Raw genomic sequence first — 19,297 nt, 5'->3', positions numbered from 1 at the left:
AGTTTTCGGTTTTGACTGCCAGCGGAGGCGCAGATTGAAGAGTATAACAGAAGGAAATAATGCTTTTGATCGTTTAATTGCCAATGCTAGAAAAATTATATACAAGAAGAACAAAAGCAGAAATATCCAAGATCAGAAGATGTGATTTTCATGAAAACGCTGAATGTCAAAACAGATTATTTGAGATTTTTATGTGAACTTTTTCACACTGACAGATCACAGGCAGATTATGTGTTGGAGGAAATTGTGAAGGACGGACTTCTGCTACGCTCTCACGTAGATCCTCGTGCACACCACATCGTCGGCGCCGAAGATCTGAAACGAGATTGAGCAGAAGTTTTTTTTATTAATCTGATGGTTGCTTCGTCAGCAGCGGCGCAGTGACACCATGCTACCAACACGCATTTCAGCTCTTCTCCAGTCCACCGTGCTTTTCTCAGCCTTTCAGCCGATGGTGTGTGAAGGTGTTTACGGTCAAATCAGTCATGTGACTTACAGGTTAGATGTGTACAACACAGCATGACATAAATGACCACTTACAAACAAACAAACAACAACAACCATGAAAATTGAGAGAGGTTTCTCTGCAGTTGTAGCTTTCTGATCCAAACTGGAGAGAAATGTGTTACTGTGACATTTCTACAAACTGCAGTCAAAGTAATCATCCCTGTACATGTAATTTGGAATAATGTACTCCAGTCAAGTATTAACTTGTCAGATTTGTCCTCTCAGCCACATGTATTGTCCCTGAATTTCCTCTGATAAAACCACAGCCAGGCCTCATTTTCTGCTCTGCTACATCTCCATCGCTAATTGCCTAAAAGCTGGCTAACATCATGATATTTATTTGACATAGCTGCCTGCTAAAGAAACAGACGTGACAAAAAGTGATCCGAAAATGGGGAAGAAACACTGGATGCCCCGGGTTAAGGGCGGGTGTGTCCGAGTTCAAAGATTTATGGGCGTCCCAGGGGCGTAGCGTTATGGCCGACTGCAGCCCCACACATCATCATTATCTCGGGCCGTGCGGCGTGGCGGGACGGGGAAACGCGCTGGCTGTGAAAAATGGAGCCGAGGCGGCTCCATCTGGCACGTGGCACGATGCCGAGGGAGACATTAACTGGAGGTAACACCAGGGTCCATTGGCATTTCTCAACAACATGATCAATGAGACCAATTAAAGCCCGCAGGAGGACACGCGCAGATTTGGACCCCCAACACCGGCACAGCTGCACAATTTCATCTGGCTCCGGTCCCATCAGGATGTAGCCGATGCAGGACTGCATTAATCTTTGAAAAATCAATATTTATTGGCTTGAAATGTAAAGGAAGTATATGAGGTTCCTCGCGTTGACAAGTAGGAGTAGCATTTATCCTCGTCCCGTTTTACTGGAGACTCCAAATGGTCGTTATAGTCCACCCATCTTAGAGCACAGTGAGTGCAGTAAGCCACCACATGTTGTCTTCATTAAGCTCCACGTCCATCCATCTTTCCCAGAAAGCCTAATTTCCTCATGTGCTGGCCAGTGCTTTTATTCAAGTTTATGGGCATTTTTCCTGTTTACAGTGAATGATCGATCGCATTCATCTGTGAGCAGGGAGGAGAAGACGAACAAGCAGGGGGCTTACCAACAACACAATACTGAACCGGTGCTAACACACACCAACAGCAGCTAACAGAGGAGGCTTCACAGCTGGTCCCACGTTGACAAAGCTAGAAGAGGTGCTATAATCCTTAATTATTCCACAGCATTAACTGAAGACAGGGACTCCCACCCTCCGAGCCACAGACATGAGCTACTGGCCCTTTGAGGAGGTTGTGTGACTCAGCCAAAAAATAAAAAGGTTGAATAATAATTATGTAACTTTATCGGCTTTTAAAGGCTGTTTGCATATAGTATCTGTATGCAAAGTAACGTCAGGCATCACCACCTTTCAGCAGTCAGCAGCACACGAAGTCTTTGGGGTGTTTTTCAGAAACGGACCATGAAGGTTTCAGCCTGTTTCTCTGCTTCAGCATCATTCGAGTCTGCTAATCTAAAGCAGGCCATTAATTTAGGTTTAATATGAAAAAGTTATGTTTCAATTACCGCACAGCTGGGAGTATATCTGACCTCTCCCTCCTCGCTGTGTCACATCAAATCTTATGATCTATTCTTTGAAAAGTCTCATTCTCTTCCCGATGATTCAGCCCCACGTGCAGATCAGATTACACACAATCACTCAGCAACAACGCGGACAGCCGTTACACACCCTCATCTTGAATAAAAACACATTTGGCCCCGTTCAAAGCTTTTTTTTTTTTTCCCCCAGTTTAAAAACCTGCATTCTCTCCAAATTACAGCCGCCCTCAAATGTTTTCCTGCTCGTCTCTCTGCAGAAGTGAGTCACAGTCAGCAAAGAGATCTCCATCACAGCCAAACTGGACTCGGCTTTGTTGTCCATCTGGCCAATAAATCCAAGCAGGCCCAGATGTTTACACAAAGAAAGAAAAAAAAAAACTCTTTGTCTTAGTGATCTTGAATTGCCAGGAACGGGAGGCCGAAGTGTTTCTGATGGATCCAAGGTCACGAAGTGCTGTCTAACATCAAACATATGGCAGCGAAATCTTTGCTGTTAGAATAATTCACTCGCTTTCCGCCTTTTGTTCCTTTTGTGTGTTTTTATTAATCACGCAGCCGATAGCGAAATCAGATCAAATGATTAAGAAAACAAAGCTCGCCTTGGCAGAGCCTGACTTCTGCTCTACATTCCAGACCTTTATGAAAACTTCTCTTTTATGTCTTTTTTCCTCGAGGTGATAAAATAACGTATAAAAGACAGTTCATCATGATGCTGTGCTGCCTCACAGATACAGATGTGGTCATCCACACCCTCATCTGGCAAAAAAAAAAGGAAACATGAGAATTGATGGTGTCTCCCGTGGGAGTGATAGACATTTCCTGGGAACTACGCGGTATTTTGGAAAAATATTGACCAGATCGTTTAACATTTTTGCATCTGGTGTCACCGCCCAGTTATGGTCTCTCTTGACCATCTGTCCAGCTTTGGTTTCTGCCTCTGCCAAGATTCTGGTGGCGTGGTCGTCATTAAGAAATGGGCCTAATTGGCTCTCTTGCTGAGGGTTAGCTGAAAGGATTGATGCCGCTCTTGTGCCTGGATGGTAAATATGAAGCTGTGGATCTTGCTTGTTTAACCTGAGTGTGAAAACTCGGGTTGCAGTCTACCAAATATTTTCTTGACTTATCTTTTTTTGTCTATGAGATATCATCTAATGACATCACATTTCATACAAGAAACGCAGCTCAAAGTACAAAAACACTAGTTCTAGCTCTCACAAGTGTGCCAAGACGAGAGGCGGTGATATAACTCTGACCCTAAAGCCATGCTGGCCAATCAGAAGCCTGAAAAAGCTATTACTGATAGGCGGCCTGCGACTAGAGGTCCTAAAGGCCAAAACACATAGAAAAAGCTATGTTTTGAAAATACCTGTAGGTAGATGTTGCTGCCTTTGAACAGAGCCAGGCTAACTGTTTCCCCCTGTTTTCAGTCTTTATGCTAAGCTAAGCTAACAGCCGCTGGCTCTGGCTTCATACTTACTATCCAAATACGAGGGTGCTATCACTGTTCTCTTAACTCTGACTCTCAGAAAGCGAATAAGTGCTTTTCCCCAAACGGTTCCTTTAAAGATCAACTAGAACAACTGTGTTTTTGTCCTAAATTGAGGACTGTCCCTTTAACCGATCCCTTGTTTTCTTCTTGGCAGAGAAAGAAACCGAAAATGGCCCATGTGGTTAAAAACAGCGACCTCCAAATTCGACACCTCGTCCCACTTTGCAAAACATCCAAACATCTGCTCGTTGATCTGCTGAGAGATTTCAGACGAACACGGGAATCACTGTGTAGATTTCCTTCTTCAGTCTGATGGGATTTCGTTTAGAAAAGAAAACAGAGAAAACTTTCTGCTTTTTTCTACAAAGAGAAAGAAAAGGGATGATCCTGAAGAGACATCGAGTGGTTCCGGAGGTGAGACTTAGAAATGTTCATTTGAGTGTGCAGCTGCATGAAGCACTCCTGTTTCCTATCTGTCACCATATTTAAGTAAACTTAAAAAAAATAAATAAATAAAAAAACTCACCAATATGAGTTCATCCCCTTTGAGCTCTCGGCTCCAGAAGGTCTTCGGGCCGTTCCCGCTCAGCAGAGTCTGTTTGCAGTAAATCTTGTTTTCTGTTTCCCAAGTGGCCAAACTCTGTAGAAAAGCACCACTTTAATGAGGTTTCCTGTGTTCATCCCCTCAGTTTCACCTGGCTAACAGGACGTCAGCAGTAAAAAATACAGTTTTTAGATTGAGAGTATATTTAGCTGCTTACTTACATTCATTTTCCCTTAATTTCATTAAAATATGAGACTTAAAGGGACATTCCACCAATTTTACTCGTCACTCACCAGAGTACTAACCCGTATGTGTTATGTAATGTTACCTGTGGCTCTGGAGGGACTTTCCAAAGTCTGAAAAAATAACTCTAGGACACTAGGAGTTGCATTATGGGAAATGTAGGATCTAGTGTTTTGTGATTTTAGGCACTAAAAGTCAGGATATCTCATCCTTCTCAGTTTTTGAGCTTTGCTTTTTTAAAAACAAGATTTTAATGCATATTATGCTTCTATAATGTTCATTTTTTACTTACACATAGATGTCAGAAATGGATTGACTGTCAGTAAGAATTCAGATTTTCCTCGTGTGCATCATTGCTGTTATCTCCGTTGAATTACCTTACACTTTCTCCCGTCCACCGTCTCCTCGTTAAACTCCTCTCCGATGACGAAGTTGATCTCTGTGGTGCGGACGGTGGTGGAGGTCTTGATGTAGAAGTGCTCGCCGTTCTGCTTTATCTCCACGTGGGGCTTGGAGGCAGCCGCCGCCGCCACCTTCCTCAGCATGGGATTCACACCTGAGAACACGCACAAAGCTACCTGTGAGCCTGCTGTGTAGATATCAAAAATGGATAAAATTCCTCATGACCTGATGTGCAAAACCACTTCACTGCCACTAAGTATAGACCTATTTTTCCATCATCTGACACTGAGTTTTGTCACCTCACATTTTTTCTGTCTGCCTCTGGCGCCAAAAGGGTGGTAAGAAAAACTGTTTCAGAGGGAAAATTGGCTCATTTACTCAAGGAATGCACCAAAGTGGAGGTATCAATCTCAGAGTCATACCACATTGAAAAACAAATCACTTCTTGTTGTCAGGATAAAGCAGTTACTTTTCATATTTAAGGAAGAAAAAAAAAAGGATCCTTCAGCAGCTGCAACTGCGATTGTTATCAGCAGATGTTGCAAATATGGAGGATGCCGTGACAAGGTGATGAGAGGGAGGAATGCTGCCGCCGTTTGTTTAGTTCTCCTGTAGCTCGTCATCGTCTGTCCTCCAAATGAGTGGAAAAACTATTAACTCAGTCTGTCACACATGTACAGTGCAAACAATCAGACGAGAGAGCGCTTCAGTCTGTTTCCCATCCGTCCTCCTTGTATTCCATCACTCAAACTCAGCCACGGTGCACGAGTTTGGTGTCTCGTGCTGTGATTAAAGCCAGTTGTGCTGCACTTTTGAACACGCAGCTTCACTGTTAGAGGTGTTACAGGAAACCCTCATTAAAGTGCTGCGTTTCTGCAGAGCTTGGCCACTTGGGAACCAGAAAACAAGATTTACTGCAAACAGACTCGACACGTCCATTTGATAAACAAGACCGCAGCCAGAACCTGTGCTTTAATGGAGCTCAAATCAGACACGCTGGATTGGTGGAAAGGTGGAAAACATCACCTTTAATCGTCAATCTACGTACAGTCTTCAGTTAGTACCTCAGGTGCGATGCATTTTTTTTTTCCAGGTGTAGTTGCAGATAATAGTGCAGATAACAGACCTCTATTCATTTCATGTTCAATCACTGGATGATTTTGAAAACCCCTCAAAAACACATTCAGATCTTCATAGAAATAAGAGTAAATTGTTCTCACCCAGAGCTTTGAGCAGGTCTTCGAAATTCTCGCTGCTTTTCATTTTCCAGGTGCCTTCAAAATTGGGCATTTTGCTTGTGGGGTTTTGAGCGCGTCAGCCTCCGTCTCCTGTCGTCTGTCTCCTCCGCTCCCGTTCTTCAGCTCTTTCTCTCCCTCCTTCTCTCCTCCCTGTGTGCAGTGATCCCTCACAGCAGACCAAACCCCCTCCTCTACCTCCGCCTCCTCTCCCACACATTAATGACACACACACCCACACACACACACGCTCTTAATGGTTTATTCTCACTGGAGATTTCTTTTAATGGCCGTGCTGAATTATGGTTCAGTTGGAAAGTCTTGAGGTCTCATCACATTTGCAGCATCAGTCATCTGATCTGATCTGATGTTTAAAGGTGCATTTACACAAATATTTACTCTTAAAGCCTTTAAGCATCAGCCTCTTTCACAGTTTTCTCATTTTATTCTATATGGAGGGTGTGGGAGCTCGTTTTAAAGGGTCAGTTCACCCAAAAAATAGTTTTTTTTTTGTTTGCAGTAATTTTAGTCTTTTCAGATGTTTTTGGATGTCCCTGTTCTCCATACAGGCTGTGAAGGGATCCATTCGTTAAGCAGTGTCTAAGTGATGTGGACAAAATCCAACGTCCTGTGTTAATAAGACTCTTAAAGCTGAGCTGTAGTTAATATGACACTTCAGTAACGTGTTAAACAAATCAAGCGGGCATTTTTTGGTTTTTTTAGTACAAATAAATGTGTGATTTTATTCCTAAAAGACCATCTTGAGGAAAAATACCCACTTGATTTATCTATCTCCGACTGCTGGAGCCTCATTTTAGCCTCAGCTGAACTTCAAAAGGTATATTAAATATATTTCATTAAGAAATAAGGACTGTGGATTTTGTCCCTCATCTCTTACGTTAGAGTCACATTAGCAACCAAAAACTGTCAATGTACATATAAGCACACAAGTGTCATTTTGAAGGTCCAGTGTGTGACTGAACCAGATCTACTGGTAGAAATGGAAGATGATATCAGTGTATAATCACCTGAAAATAAGAATCCACCATGAGTCCACCATGTTGCACTACCATGTTTCTACAGTAGCCCAGAAAGGACAAACCAAACACTGACTCCACAAGGTGCCTTCTACGTTTTTCACGTCTTAAGCAGCCACCGTAGCTTCTCCTAAGGCGAGGTGTGATCAATTGATTGTTATCTGCAACCTCACCACTAGATGTCACTAAATCCCTCACACTGGTCCTTTAAGACAGACTTGAAAAATGTAAACTGCTCCTTTAAAGATGAAATATTTGCCTAAATGCAAAATGATTTCCGGTAAACCACAGTCTCAACCGCTACGACTGAAGATGAAACATCGACAAAGATAATTAAAGCTCCTCTCACTTCTTTCTCCTTTACTGCTTCTCAAATTCTCATGTCGATCCTCTCATGCTTTGACGATCCCGCCTTTTATCCCACACACACACACACACACACACACACACACACACACACACACACACACACAGAGCTACCACCATCACATCCCATGAGAGTGAGAGGCCCTTCCTCTAACCCCGGCCAAGTCAGATTTGTTCCCTCTCTGACAGCCCCTCATCAATCTTTTTGACAAAGCGCCTTCCAGACACCACTTGATAATTAATGTTACAGAGCAGAGCAGGGAGCACTCTGTCATCCCACCATGACGTGTCAGCCAGGAGAAGCCTCCTTGTTTGTTTCAGTCATCACTACATTTGTCTGTTGGTCTCTGGGTGGGTTTATTTTTTCCAGAAGGGGAGAGTGAACGTTCGAGGATTCGTGACAAGCACGGAGGGAAAACGTGAGATGAGCGAGAATTCTCTGCTGCCATCTATCGCCCTGTTTATGAAACTATTTTCTGTATTTCACAAAAACATATTTTTCTAATATTATTAATACACTATTCTAATATTGAGGCACCAGGAGCATCACAATTGCATTCCAGGTTGAATCTTTTATGTAATTTGAAATTGCCTAATTGGGCTCTTTACGGTCAAATCAGCCAAAACTCTCTGGGCGAACACTCGATGTAAACCGAGCCGACTTTGCCTCAGCAGAGCCTTTGATCTCATTACCTCACTAACATAATGAGATATGACCTCTGGTGTCAGAGTGTCACCTTCAGTAAGATGTATGGATGCCCCACAGTTATTAGAACATCAGATAAAACGCATTAACTTCTCCGACCACACAATCAAATTTTCTCCTGCCAGACCTTCGTCACCGCGCAGTGAACTCCCCGAGGACAACAGGAACACACACGACTCACATGTTTTCTGCATGTTACACTGCAGACAGCTAACAGACGCGTTATCCGCCCCTGCTTTTTATTTTTTTCTAATATTTGTTCACTAACCAAAGAAAAACCTTAAGTCAAATGGTCAGATGTGCTTTGTCTGCAGTGATTCGATGCATTGTTAAACATCTATTTTTTAAGGACTCTGCTGAAGCCCGGCCTTTATTTTATTCATGTCTAATCAGTGTTTGGGGATTTTGACATTAAACGCGCAACAAAAAGACTTAAAACTACCATTAAACACCTTTAAAACTGTTTCACAGCACACTTGACTCATAAATAACCTGAAAAATCAGACATGGAGATTCATCAGCCAATATTAATTCATCAGGCATATAAATGTTGGCATAATAAATCAGTAAATGTAAATCATGTAAATCAGATGATAATTAATTAATTTCAGTACGGAGGTGCCAAAGATTCGAGGAGCAGGTTTAGTCATTATAGTTTTTTCACCAGAGTGCTGGCAAGTTTAATTTTCAACTGGAAAATGTGTCATTCTCTACGTTTTTTATTACCAAACTAAATTTAAGAGCTCTGTTTAAAAAATGTTTGTCAGTGTGTCGTGTGTTCATGTCAGAAAAGCAAATGTTGGACGACATTAAATTTTAAATGTTGACATTCGTATTTGCGTCAAAGCTGTGTTGGTCAGGCTCTGATTGGGCTCGTCCAGTCAACATTTTTCAGTGCAGGTTTGAGAGATTTGACATTCTGAAATGACGACAGGTGCATTCAGTGACCCGACATCTGCTGATCAAAATACTTTAAAATGTAAACTCAACAACAACAACTTAGTGCACTTGGAAAACAGTAAAAGCACAGAGCGACTCTTCAACAGCAGAGATGTTTTATTGACTGAACAGACGAAGCAAAGACACGCTGAGACGTCACATGATGTGAAACCACATGTAATCTGTACATGACAGTCCAGTTCTAATTTACACCAGAAGACTAATCTCTGTCACTCACTGACAACACAATCGCATGTTTGCAGGTTCTGACAGTTGTGCAGAGACTAAAATTAATAACAGAAGTTTGCACTGATTCATTTCTCTCCCACAAAGCTGGAAACTTGCAGTTAAACATGGCTTTTAAAGTCCAGTCTGTAGGATTTAGTGGCATCTAGTGGTGAGGTTGCAGATTGCAACTACCTGAACACCCCTCGCTTAATCTTTAAGCCCCTCCAAATGTGAAAGCCGCTCTCTGCAGCCAGTGTTTGGTTTGTCCTTTCTGGGCTCCTGTAGAAACATAGCAGTGCAACACGGTGGACTCTGATTGAGGAGCAGCTCCCTCTGTAGACACAAAGAGCTCATTCTGAGGTTCTAAAAACACAATGATTCTTATGTTCTGGTGGTTACACACTAAAGAAGACATAGCTATGGTTATCATGTTTCATTTCTACCAATAGATCCCCTTAAATCCTAAACACTGGACCTTAACTGCCCCAAAGAAAAGTAAGTGTGACACTGTATGGACATGTGTTTGAGAGACTAACTCTACAACTGAACCTACACTGAATTCATTCAGTGGTTATAACCTGTCTTGGCATCGCCTGAGCAAATTTCATTATGGCTTCACTTAACCAAACCCTCACATTTCTGAATTTGCCTTCAGTTAAACTCTCCTTTCCACATGATGAAAATACCTGCAGTGACCTCTAATGTCACACGTATTTAATACTTAAAAAATAGGATCAGTTCTACAAACTGACCACGAGTGTTAGTTTTATTAAGAAAACAATCACCTTTCCTAAAAAGGCGTTAGAGGGAAGAAAAGTTACAAAAGCAACAAACTGCATGAGCCACAACACTCAAAAGTTATTCAATTCAAACAAACTTAACATGACGTGACGCTCGGACACTTCTGTGGTCTTAATCCCAAAACAACTTAAAGAAAATAAATTAGGTACAATGCATTCCTTTAAGACGTGTTATTGACACAATTTACAAGAAATCTACAATCACATTTTGTGCTGAAAAGGATAAAACATTTACATTATTGCACTCAAATATTGACTGTCACAACAGGGAATCAGTTTTATTTCCACTTACTGTCCTTCAGTGTCTCGTCTCAGGCTTTTAAACAGCAGCTCAGCACAACGGAAATACCGTTACACCAAGTCAGCCATTTATTAACCATCTTGATCGCTGCAGTATTTTCTACAATGCCGGACAGACAGCGTACTAGTATGTTACAAAAAAGCTGATCAAATATTGTACTGCATGTGTACTGTTTAGTAAGGAAGTGCCATTTATTTTAACTGTGCAGCGTACAGGACAGCTGGAAACTAAATATACCTACGACACAGAGGCTGCCATGATACAGACGCAGATTCAAACACCTACTGTTCTTCTCACTAACGATCAGCGAATAAAAACAAAAAGCAGATTGTCTTGACCACACTGTGAAGGCAGAGCTTTAAAAAGGCCAGCAGAAAAGAACATGAAGCCAGTTTGATGAGCGTAAGGAAACAAACACTTGGGAGAATGTGAATGCGTCCTCAGGAGTTATACTTCCATTATACTACCATCTTCGGGAGTTATACTACCTTTCTCCACCTTCATATGGGCCCAACACTGCTTGGCTTTAGGACAGCACAACTGCAGTTATTCGTTTTTTTGACCAAGTACAGAAGATGAATCAGCTTGTCTGCACCTTCCAGTGTTAAAACATTGCATTCACCGTTTCCATTGCACTAAGAAGCAACAACCCTGTTAAGCAGCATCACAAACTGAACCTGGATCTGGTTTTTAGGCTTCTAATCTGCAACTAATATGTGGGTATGAACACATACATGTTAATGTGTAAAACACAGCTGTTGTGTGTTTAAATTGGCCTGATTCCATTTTGTTGCCCAGGCTGTTGTTTAAAACAAGCATTTCTTTCATCCACTGCTCTCTCTAATGTGAGGGTTCAAATGGCACATAGTCCATACACGGTCTGTCCACGTGTCTTCTACCAGTGTCTCGAGTCCACAAGCTCCGGCCGCAAGCTCAGTTTTTTTAGCGTCTCATAGCCGACCACCATGACGATGGCGGTGGGTGTGGAAGAAATGATGCGTGCCGACAGTCCTTTGGTCAATCCCCAACAGCCCTCCTCTTTGATGAGCTGTCTGAATGTCTCGATGACTGAAGTCCTCCCTTCAACCTAAACAAAACACACGTGCAGCACATGTTGTGTTGGTGTTTGGAACAAGAAACCAGTGTCACAGTTTAGCTATAGCCGGGTGATAAATAGAGGTACTTTGATTAATTCACAGTTTTATATAGAAAATTTCTACATTGAGGGAAAATTGAGTTTATTACAATGTGCACAGTATTGATTATTTTCAGCCATTCATCCAAAGCTTGGCCTACTCTTAAATATGCAGAAATAGACAGAACATTCGACGCTGAATTTGGTCATTGGTGATTTTCATGTTGATCCTTCAGGGCACAGCTTTTCTCAGACAGTATTCCTATCAATTAATATTCATTCATTTTGGTAATTGGGTCTTCAAGGCATCACTTGAGCTGACAGGACAGGAAAAGCTTCTCTGATATGTCAATATGTACAAATTATGGAAGAGTGGCATGATAGCTTGAAACTTTCTGCACACTTACAAAGAGAGGTAATTATTAACATTTATTTTATCAGCTATTGAAAAATGTCTAACTAAAATGGACTGTGCTCTATCTAGCAGCTTTCTCCACATAGCCTGAAAAAACATCACATTGTTTGATGCTTTAGGCATCGAAAGTCATTGATCTCTAAACTACTAGCAATATCTCAGACATTAAATAATCAAATAAAAACTATCTGGATTGTGTTTTGTCAGATGGATGCACAGTAAACGGTGGTTACCTGTACTCTGGCTCTGACCACATCCATTGGGTTGGTGACAGTTGAGGCAGTAGCAGCAGCTAGAGGTCCGGCCATGGCTTGTAGAATGAGATGAGGGCAGTCACTGGGAGCCAGTTTTGAGAGTTGCTCTGTAGACCATCACACATACAGATACTTGATTAACCACATGGCAAGGACTGGTCGAATGTGTAAATACACCGGAGAAAGTGTAATTCACGCCGTGCTTTATAGTGTAGAAAACATACAAAACAAGTTCAAGCCCCTTACCAGCATAAAAATGATAGAAAGGCCACCAGACAGCGCTGTTTGGGATGTAAGTGAGTAAAGAAGCCACATATCCCCTGTAGAAGCCCCGGAAACCATCAGCAGCAAAAATCTGAGCCATAATGTTCCTGGTTTGTCCGAAGACTTTTTTGGACTTTCCAGTCTCCGTGTTAAGCCGAAAGCGGGTGAGGTGCTCGCCTTGGCCCTGCATCATCAGCTGCTGAGAGACCACATCTATGGGAACAGTGATGCTCTGAGCGACCAGGGAGGCCGAGCCGCCCGCCACCAGTGACTTGAGCGTATTGTCCTCAGAATACTGGGAGACATACTTCCTCACGAGCTCGTAGGTGGTTATGTAAGCCTGGCCTGAAATTAGCGTGAAGGTGTTGACCATAAAGCCGCGATAAAGGCCTTGAACACCCTCCGCCCGCAGAATCTTGAAGAAGGCGTCAAAGGTGCCGCTGTAGAGCGATTTGCCTCTCTGCACCTGCAGCCGAGTGCGGATGAGCGTGGCCGGATAGACGGTGGCCCGGATGGTCATCGTCATGAACACCCCGAAGGAGTAGAACTTCCTTTTGTCGAGGTCCTCCCACTCGATGATCTGGATGTTCCTTTTCTGCTGCATCCTGCCAGCGGTTGGTGGCCCCTCATCAGACTGATTCCTGCCTGACAGCATGAACAGCAACAGTCCGGTCAGTAAACTCATTTTTACCTGGCATGGGAGTTTTTTGTTGACTGTGGAAATTGTAGTTTAATATATATAAATTCATACATCTCAATGAAAACTGAGCAAACTTCATTTAGTAATTATGTGAGATGCAGCTGAAAAAAACAACAACAAAATGCATCTTTGAGTCCTGGATGGCTGGAGGCCTCCGCACCTTGGTGTGGGGCCTTCTGTCTGCCTGGGTCGGGGTGGTCTCGGGCGGCGCCCCCTGGTCATGAGCCGGGGGCCCTCTCAGTGTGGATGGCCCCCAAAGGTGGCTTACTACTTATCTTATCCGTATGGGTGCGTGTGTGTCTGTGTGTGTGTTTCTGTATGTAGTTATGGGGGCGGGAGGGCTGGGTTTTCTTCTCTGTCGTTTTTAGCCTCTGTGAGGCACTTTGTGTTGCTTTTTAAGTATGAAAAGTGCCATATAAATAAATAAAGTTTGAAGTTTGAGTGAGTTTTCTTTTCTTGCAAATCTACACCAGAGGCAGAAAGAGCACTGGAGTATCCTGACAGAAACACTACTCAAGAAAAATGTAGTGCCACATTCTGAAAAGGTATAAAAAAAGAGGATGAACGTATGTTTTCTCAATGTATAAATCACCATATCACTCAGCCCTTGTGTCTACCAACAGATCCCCCCGCTCTCTTAATTGCAGCAGGGCCTAATAATGTCTTATGAGGGAAAATTGGTTATAGAAAATAGGAAATAAAACTTAAATAGAAAATCCTACCACTTACATATCAGTAATAACAGCATGACTGTATGTTATTCTTTCATTATTACCCTCCAAATAATAACATGACATGGCATGGTAACACAACCCTCAAAAGTGATGCACTAGGATAATGACAACAGTAATTTCTTCCCTGGTCTGTCATTACAGTGAAAACCTCCCACAGATGTTGTTAAACGCTTAAACCTTTACTCTTCCTTGATCAATGATCTCTGTCTCCGGTTATCTGTGAGGAAGAGTTCAAGGGTCATACTCTGCTAGCTAAAGCTAACTACGCCGTATTAAATATCCAAACAGCTTTGGCAAATACAGCGCGGCATGCCGGTGCTATTAACATGTTCTTTCAAATGTCGCTTTACTTGTCACCACTATCTTAGCATCATTAACATTAGCTGATGTTTCACTGGTTTGTTCTTGACCCCAGCGGCAACACCAGTCAGAGGACACCATGTTCCCGCGACGGAGTGCAGCCGACTGGGACCTAACTTACTGCATCAGTCATGTGTGGACCAGTAAAACTTATGACACCCTACAAAGTAAACCAAACAACGACGACAGCGGGCGTTTATTAAAATGTGCCTGTCGTTGTCTGCTGGATATGTTCGTATGGTTTGAGCTTGTGTTAGCTAACGCTGAGCTCGCCCAAAGTTCCATAACGTTAGCATTGGTATGATTAGCGAACACTTACCTCTTCGGACAGATGTTTATTCCAAACTCATGTCCGTAATGTCGGTCAGACTAGAAACATCATGTCATCAGCCGATTAAAGAATATGTAATTCTGAATATCGTCATTCAGCTGCTAGATGTTAGAATGCTAACGACGTGAAAGTTAGCCTGCCTCTAGCTGGGCAGCTAGCTAATCATAAGGTATCTTCCCGTTCCCATTCAAACGCTGCAGGAAGAACCAATGACACACCGCAGAGCTTCTTCTTCTTTCGCATTTATTTTACACGTCATAATGTGTTCAGTTTTCCCATTACTGCCCCCGGCAGGGCTGGAGGGGACACCACGATTATGAAACACTAGACCCGCTCTCTTTTGGAGTTAAATACATATACGCAACTACAATGTCAGTGTGTTCTTGTCATTTTAGAGCTGAATGTTTTACATTTAGTCTGTACTTGCTTCTATCCTTGTGCTGCAATAACAGCTGAATTTCTCCTCTGCCGATCAGTAAATTTCCTAATAATTCAGTAGTTGAGGTATCATAGTTCTTTTACTGAGTACATTTCACTCGTTTACTTTTACTCACGCCCATCTGACAAACTGCGCATGTACGACTTTCACAAAGTGTAAAGACATCTAGCCCACTGAAGCGGACACGCAGAATGATCGGTCCTCCCACTGGAAGGTGGCGCTGTTGAGCGCCCTCACCGCCGCAGGATCCCGGTGTGTCTATAAGGAAACATCAAACTGAAAGTAGTGGACCTCTCAGTCTGTGACACACTCACTGGAAAAAGTACGCAAACTTGAATCGTTTCGCGTAAGGTAATGTCGTCTAAATCTATTCTTTGCTACAGTATTGTTTTATTCCTCCACAGTTTTACAGTTTAAGTACAGTTCGGTCCACTCAGAGGACTTTCTTCATTATGAACTAGCTAGCTAGCAAGCTAATGAGCTAGCATGCTCAGATACTGCAGATTCATTCTGTTCAGGAGCAGTTAGCTTAGCTAGCTGTCATGTACTGAGGCAGAGAAAAGTGGATTTAAACGACGCTTGCTGTTGTGAGTTAACGCGTGTGCAAATAAGTTATCAGACAATTTGCCGAACAGTTTGTGTTCACCAATTTGTCGTTAAGGAGATATTTCCTTACATGTACATGAAATGAGCACTATGGTATTAATACAAACGTTTGTCTTATCACTGTTTGGTTTCTGCTGGTCGCCCCATCGTCTTATAACCTCTGCTGTGTTTTGCAGGACAGTTTCAGTGGCGTGAAAACATGGTATGTAGCCGTTGTACTTGCCACAAATATCTCTTATGCATGTTCAAACTATGCTACTGCTTGTCTTTCACAAGTCCAGTTTGTGTTTAGTAATTCCTGTTTTTTCTTCTTCTGTTTAGTCTCGTAGATATGATTCCCGAACAACCATCTTTTCTCCCGAGGGTAAGTCTAATTTCACTTTAACCACTTGATAATCAAGGTGATATTGACTGAATTTATCAAATACGAGATGTCTGTTACACCATTACATTACCTTTGGAAAAACCTTCATGTCTTTATGCAATTTCCACATTAAGTTGGCATTTGAAATGGTAAATATTTCCATGATTGTGTGGTTTTGTAATGATGAACCAACTTCAGACTGTTAGGGTTAACTTACTTTGCCTAATACGACCTTTGTGGCTGTATTTTACAGGACGCCTGTATCAGGTGGAGTATGCAATGGAAGCAATCGGTCACGCTGGAACATGTCTGGGGATTCTGGCAAATGATGGAGTGCTGTTAGCCGCAGAGAGACGCAACATCCACAAACTGCTCGATGAGGTTTTCTTCTCTGAGAAGATCTACAAGCTCAATGAGTGAGTGAACTGAAGTACAGAAGGAAAATACAAACCTCAGTTACACTCTTTCTCAGGCTAACGTTGCACTGTGGTTTTGTCTGTCTGTGTGTGTGATCATGTTTTCTCAGCGACTTGGCTTGCAGTGTTGCTGGGATCACATCAGATGCTAATGTACTGACAAATGAGCTGCGGCTAATTGCACAGAGGTGAGTGTTCGAAGTGTTTGTGCTCCAGTTTCTACCCATTCATCACACTCACCAGCAACTGTTGACCAGTTTAATTTCTCTTCAGATATTTATTGCAGTACCAGGAGCCAATACCCTGCGAGCAGTTGGTGACAGCCCTGTGTGACATCAAGCAGGCATACACACAGTTCGGAGGTAACCGCAGTCTCCTCCTCTTGTATAAAACTCTTGTATAAAAACACTTTATCCAAGGTCATATTGGTAAACAAGCTACAAGAATATTGACGGAGTTTTCTCATCTTTGTGTAAAGACACAGATGGATTTTGGCTTTGTGTAGCAGCTGTGTGGTTTGTGTTGACAGGTAAGAGGCCATTTGGTGTTTCTCTGCTGTACATGGGCTGGGACAAACACTATGGCTTCCAGTTGTACCAAAGTGATCCAAGCGGCAACTACGGAGGCTGGAAGGCAACCTGCATTGGCAACAACAGTGCCGTAAGTCTGAAATGATGAAATGAAATCAGTGAGATGATTTCAACAGGTGCAGCAGTCAGAGTGTCATATAGAAGTGATTTTACAGTGGTACTTCTGACTGTGAACAGGATCCATAAAACTGTGTTTTCATAAGATTTAGCTTAGTTTTGCTGGTGTTGTTTTGGCTTAGATGTGTTCGATCTGGCAGTAGAGGGCCTGATTGAAACATGTTTGACTGTAGGTGTTGTAAAACTGTAGCTAGTACTGATGGGTTCATTCATCCCACCTCACCTCCACCCACGCTCCACCTCTTTGCCCATTTTTGAATTAGCTGGGAGTTTGGTGGAGTCAGTCACTCCAAAGATGGTGAAGACGGGAGCCACTGTCACTGAGCTTCACAGTGGGTCCTATCAGTGACATCATGAAGACTACGTCCATGTTTAATACAGTCTATATATATATCATGTGACGATAGAAAAAGTCTATCTTTCACATTATGCTCGATCATTTATTTCATGTTGCAAAATCAGGCAGCACAAACAAACATGGAGCAGAGTGAATGTACAACAGTATGGGATATTTCTGAACAGGAACACTCCGACCAGCCAAGACAAAATGAGGAGCTCGCACCTAAAAGAGGGGCTGCTTCTGACACATGGATGTGGTTTAGGCATAAAAAGTGTGACAAGGGCCAGAAAACTAGATTTTGCAAATTATGTCACAGACCGGTCCCCACAGCAGGCTGAAACACGTCTAACCTCTTTTACCACCTTAGCATACTGTTAACCTTTTTATATTTTATGCATTAATATTCATATTTTGCTGCTTGCTTAATTACAAATTTGCACAAAGGCTCTAAATAAAAGGAGAAAAGTAAATATGAGTACTTACCTTTAATTTGTTGAGTATATACATTAATTCAACATTTAATACTAAACAGGCCTTTTCTTGTGGTCATTTTCTATAAACTGTTTATTCATTGAGTTTATAGAAAATGTGCTATATCATGATATGTATCGTTATCTAGATATAATATCACATAAAATATTCACATTTTGGTTGGTGCTGTCGGTGTAATCAGTGTATATTCTAAATGTCAGATATAATACGACATTTTCAGATGCCAGTGTAACTTCAGTGACAGTTCAGAGGTCGAAACAATAAATATATCCATATATGAAGGTGAATTTTTACTGTACTCTTCCCCCTGTATGGTGTTTGATGCGCCGACTTCTTGGCCTCAGGCTGCAGTGTCCATGTTGAAGCAGGACTACAAAGAGGGAGAAATGACTCTGTCCTCTGCTCTGGCTTTGGCTGTCAAAGTCCTGAACAAGACAATGGACGTCAGCAAGCTCTCAGCAGAGAAAGGTGAGGTTCAGACGTACTTTCTTCAAGTTTTGCTTTCATATTGAAACTAAATTGGAGACACTAAACTGTTACTGTGTTATTGCGAGAAGTATGATACAACAGAGAGGTATCACCAACCAAACGGCGAGTTCTGATGAAGTGTTGATTAGCAGTCAAGTTAGTAAAAGCTCTCAACTCTTAGAACTTCCAGCTAGACGTACAGCAACAGTTGCTCAGTGATTAATGGTCAGACTTTGTTTACTGCCTTGATGCTAAAGATTTTCAAGGTGCCAGTGCTTGATCTGTTCAATACCACATTGACTGTTTCAGTGGAAATTGCCACCCTGACACGAGAGGACGGGAAAACAAAAATCAAGGTGCTGAAACAGAAAGAAGTCGAGGAGCTCATCAAGCGGCACGAAGCTGAGGAGGCCAAGGCTGAAAAGGACAAAAAGGAGAAGGAGCAGAAGGAGAAGGATAAATGAGCGAAGTCATTTTTTCCCCCTCATGTCACCAAATCGTTTATTGTTTTGTCTTTTGCATTAAAAGTTTGGAAAGTGATCAACGTGCCGTTGTCTGTATCATTGTCACAGCGTTTAAAAGACCTTATTGATATAAGTGGGATGGACAAAATATTATATTTCATACAGTTCGACAGCCCATAACCTACAGCCTCTTAAATGATTTTTATTGCGATCCTGCAATTTAAATACTACTTAAAAGCAGACAGATGTTTTACTTCTGAGAAGCTGCTGCGCCTCATTTTGCAGGTTATAATGTGTGCGTATTTGCTGTTATCACCACATGATGGAGCTGTCAGTCCTGTGGATGCGCCTTTATTGAGGCACGTGTTGGGTAAATATGACAGAACTTATGTCCC

General features: G+C 42.2%; 3 protein-coding genes across 5 annotated transcripts; 1 reads left to right on the top strand and 2 right to left on the bottom strand.

The window, feature by feature from the left end:
- Positions 1 to 35: 35 nt before the first annotated feature.
- Positions 36 to 6,180, bottom strand: LOC143322087 (cellular retinoic acid-binding protein 1). Its single transcript, XM_076733000.1, has 4 exons — positions 6,022 to 6,180; positions 4,777 to 4,955; positions 4,139 to 4,252; positions 36 to 315 (listed from the first exon to the last, which is right to left on the bottom strand). Exons 1-4 carry the CDS (start codon positions 6,089 to 6,091, stop codon positions 265 to 267), a joined length of 414 nt encoding a protein of 137 aa, XP_076589115.1. The 5' UTR covers positions 6,092 to 6,180; the 3' UTR covers positions 36 to 264.
- A 3,003-nt stretch (positions 6,181 to 9,183) lies between these two features.
- slc25a44b (solute carrier family 25 member 44b) lies at positions 9,184 to 14,878 on the bottom strand. 3 transcript variants are annotated; one of them, XR_013077260.1, is made up of 5 exons: positions 14,595 to 14,877; positions 12,464 to 13,126; positions 12,197 to 12,324; positions 9,615 to 11,500; positions 9,184 to 9,583 (listed from the first exon to the last, which is right to left on the bottom strand). XR_013077260.1 is itself a non-coding variant. In XM_076732949.1 (4 exons), exons 2-4 carry the CDS (start codon positions 13,083 to 13,085, stop codon positions 11,309 to 11,311), a joined length of 942 nt encoding a protein of 313 aa, XP_076589064.1. In that variant the 5' UTR covers positions 13,086 to 13,122; positions 14,595 to 14,878; the 3' UTR covers positions 9,184 to 11,308. The 3 variants fall into 3 exon arrangements, 2 of the variants coding, with proteins under 2 accessions (XP_076589064.1, XP_076589055.1); XM_076732949.1 differs by having other exon boundaries at positions 9,184 to 11,500; positions 12,464 to 13,122; positions 14,595 to 14,878; XM_076732940.1 differs by having other exon boundaries at positions 9,184 to 11,500.
- Positions 14,879 to 15,231: 353 nt separating this feature from the next.
- On the top strand, positions 15,232 to 18,978 carry LOC143322045 (proteasome subunit alpha type-4). The gene is made up of 9 exons (XM_076732926.1): positions 15,232 to 15,396; positions 15,828 to 15,853; positions 15,973 to 16,015; positions 16,269 to 16,431; positions 16,542 to 16,619; positions 16,705 to 16,793; positions 16,961 to 17,091; positions 18,315 to 18,438; positions 18,748 to 18,978. Exons 2-9 carry the CDS (start codon positions 15,851 to 15,853, stop codon positions 18,900 to 18,902), a joined length of 786 nt encoding a protein of 261 aa, XP_076589041.1. The 5' UTR covers positions 15,232 to 15,396; positions 15,828 to 15,850; the 3' UTR covers positions 18,903 to 18,978.
- Positions 18,979 to 19,297: the final 319 nt, after the last annotated feature.

This window comes from Chaetodon auriga, chromosome 1 (assembly GCF_051107435.1).
Source record: "Chaetodon auriga isolate fChaAug3 chromosome 1, fChaAug3.hap1, whole genome shotgun sequence".
Taxonomy (NCBI): domain Eukaryota; kingdom Metazoa; phylum Chordata; class Actinopteri; order Chaetodontiformes; family Chaetodontidae; genus Chaetodon; species Chaetodon auriga.
This window is presented reverse-complemented; position numbering and strand designations above follow the sequence as displayed.

Excerpts from the sequence above, each read along its gene's own strand:
- LOC143322087 (XM_076733000.1), bottom strand. The coding sequence starts at position 6,091 with ATGCCCAATTTTGAAGGCACCTGGAAAATGAAAAGCAGCGAGAATTTC. Across the intron at positions 4,956-6,021 it reads AGACCTGCTCAAAGCTCTGG|GTGTGAATCCCATGCTGAGG; the intron begins GTGAGAACAATT and ends GCGTGTTCTCAG. Across the intron at positions 316-4,138 it reads AAGGGGATGAACTCATATTG|ATCTTCGGCGCCGACGATGT; the intron begins GTGAGTTTTTTT and ends ATCTCGTTTCAG.
- slc25a44b (XM_076732949.1), bottom strand. The coding sequence starts at position 13,085 with ATGCAGCAGAAAAGGAACATCCAGATCATCGAGTGGGAGGACCTCGAC. Across the intron at positions 12,325-12,463 it reads TTTCTATCATTTTTATGCTG|AGCAACTCTCAAAACTGGCT; the intron begins GTAAGGGGCTTG and ends GATGGTCTACAG. Across the intron at positions 11,501-12,196 it reads TGGTCAGAGCCAGAGTACAG|GTTGAAGGGAGGACTTCAGT; the intron begins GTAACCACCGTT and ends TGTTTTGTTTAG.
- LOC143322045 (XM_076732926.1), top strand. Across the intron at positions 16,016-16,268 it reads AACCATCTTTTCTCCCGAGG|GACGCCTGTATCAGGTGGAG; the intron begins GTAAGTCTAATT and ends TGTATTTTACAG. Across the intron at positions 16,432-16,541 it reads AAGATCTACAAGCTCAATGA|CGACTTGGCTTGCAGTGTTG; the intron begins GTGAGTGAACTG and ends ATGTTTTCTCAG.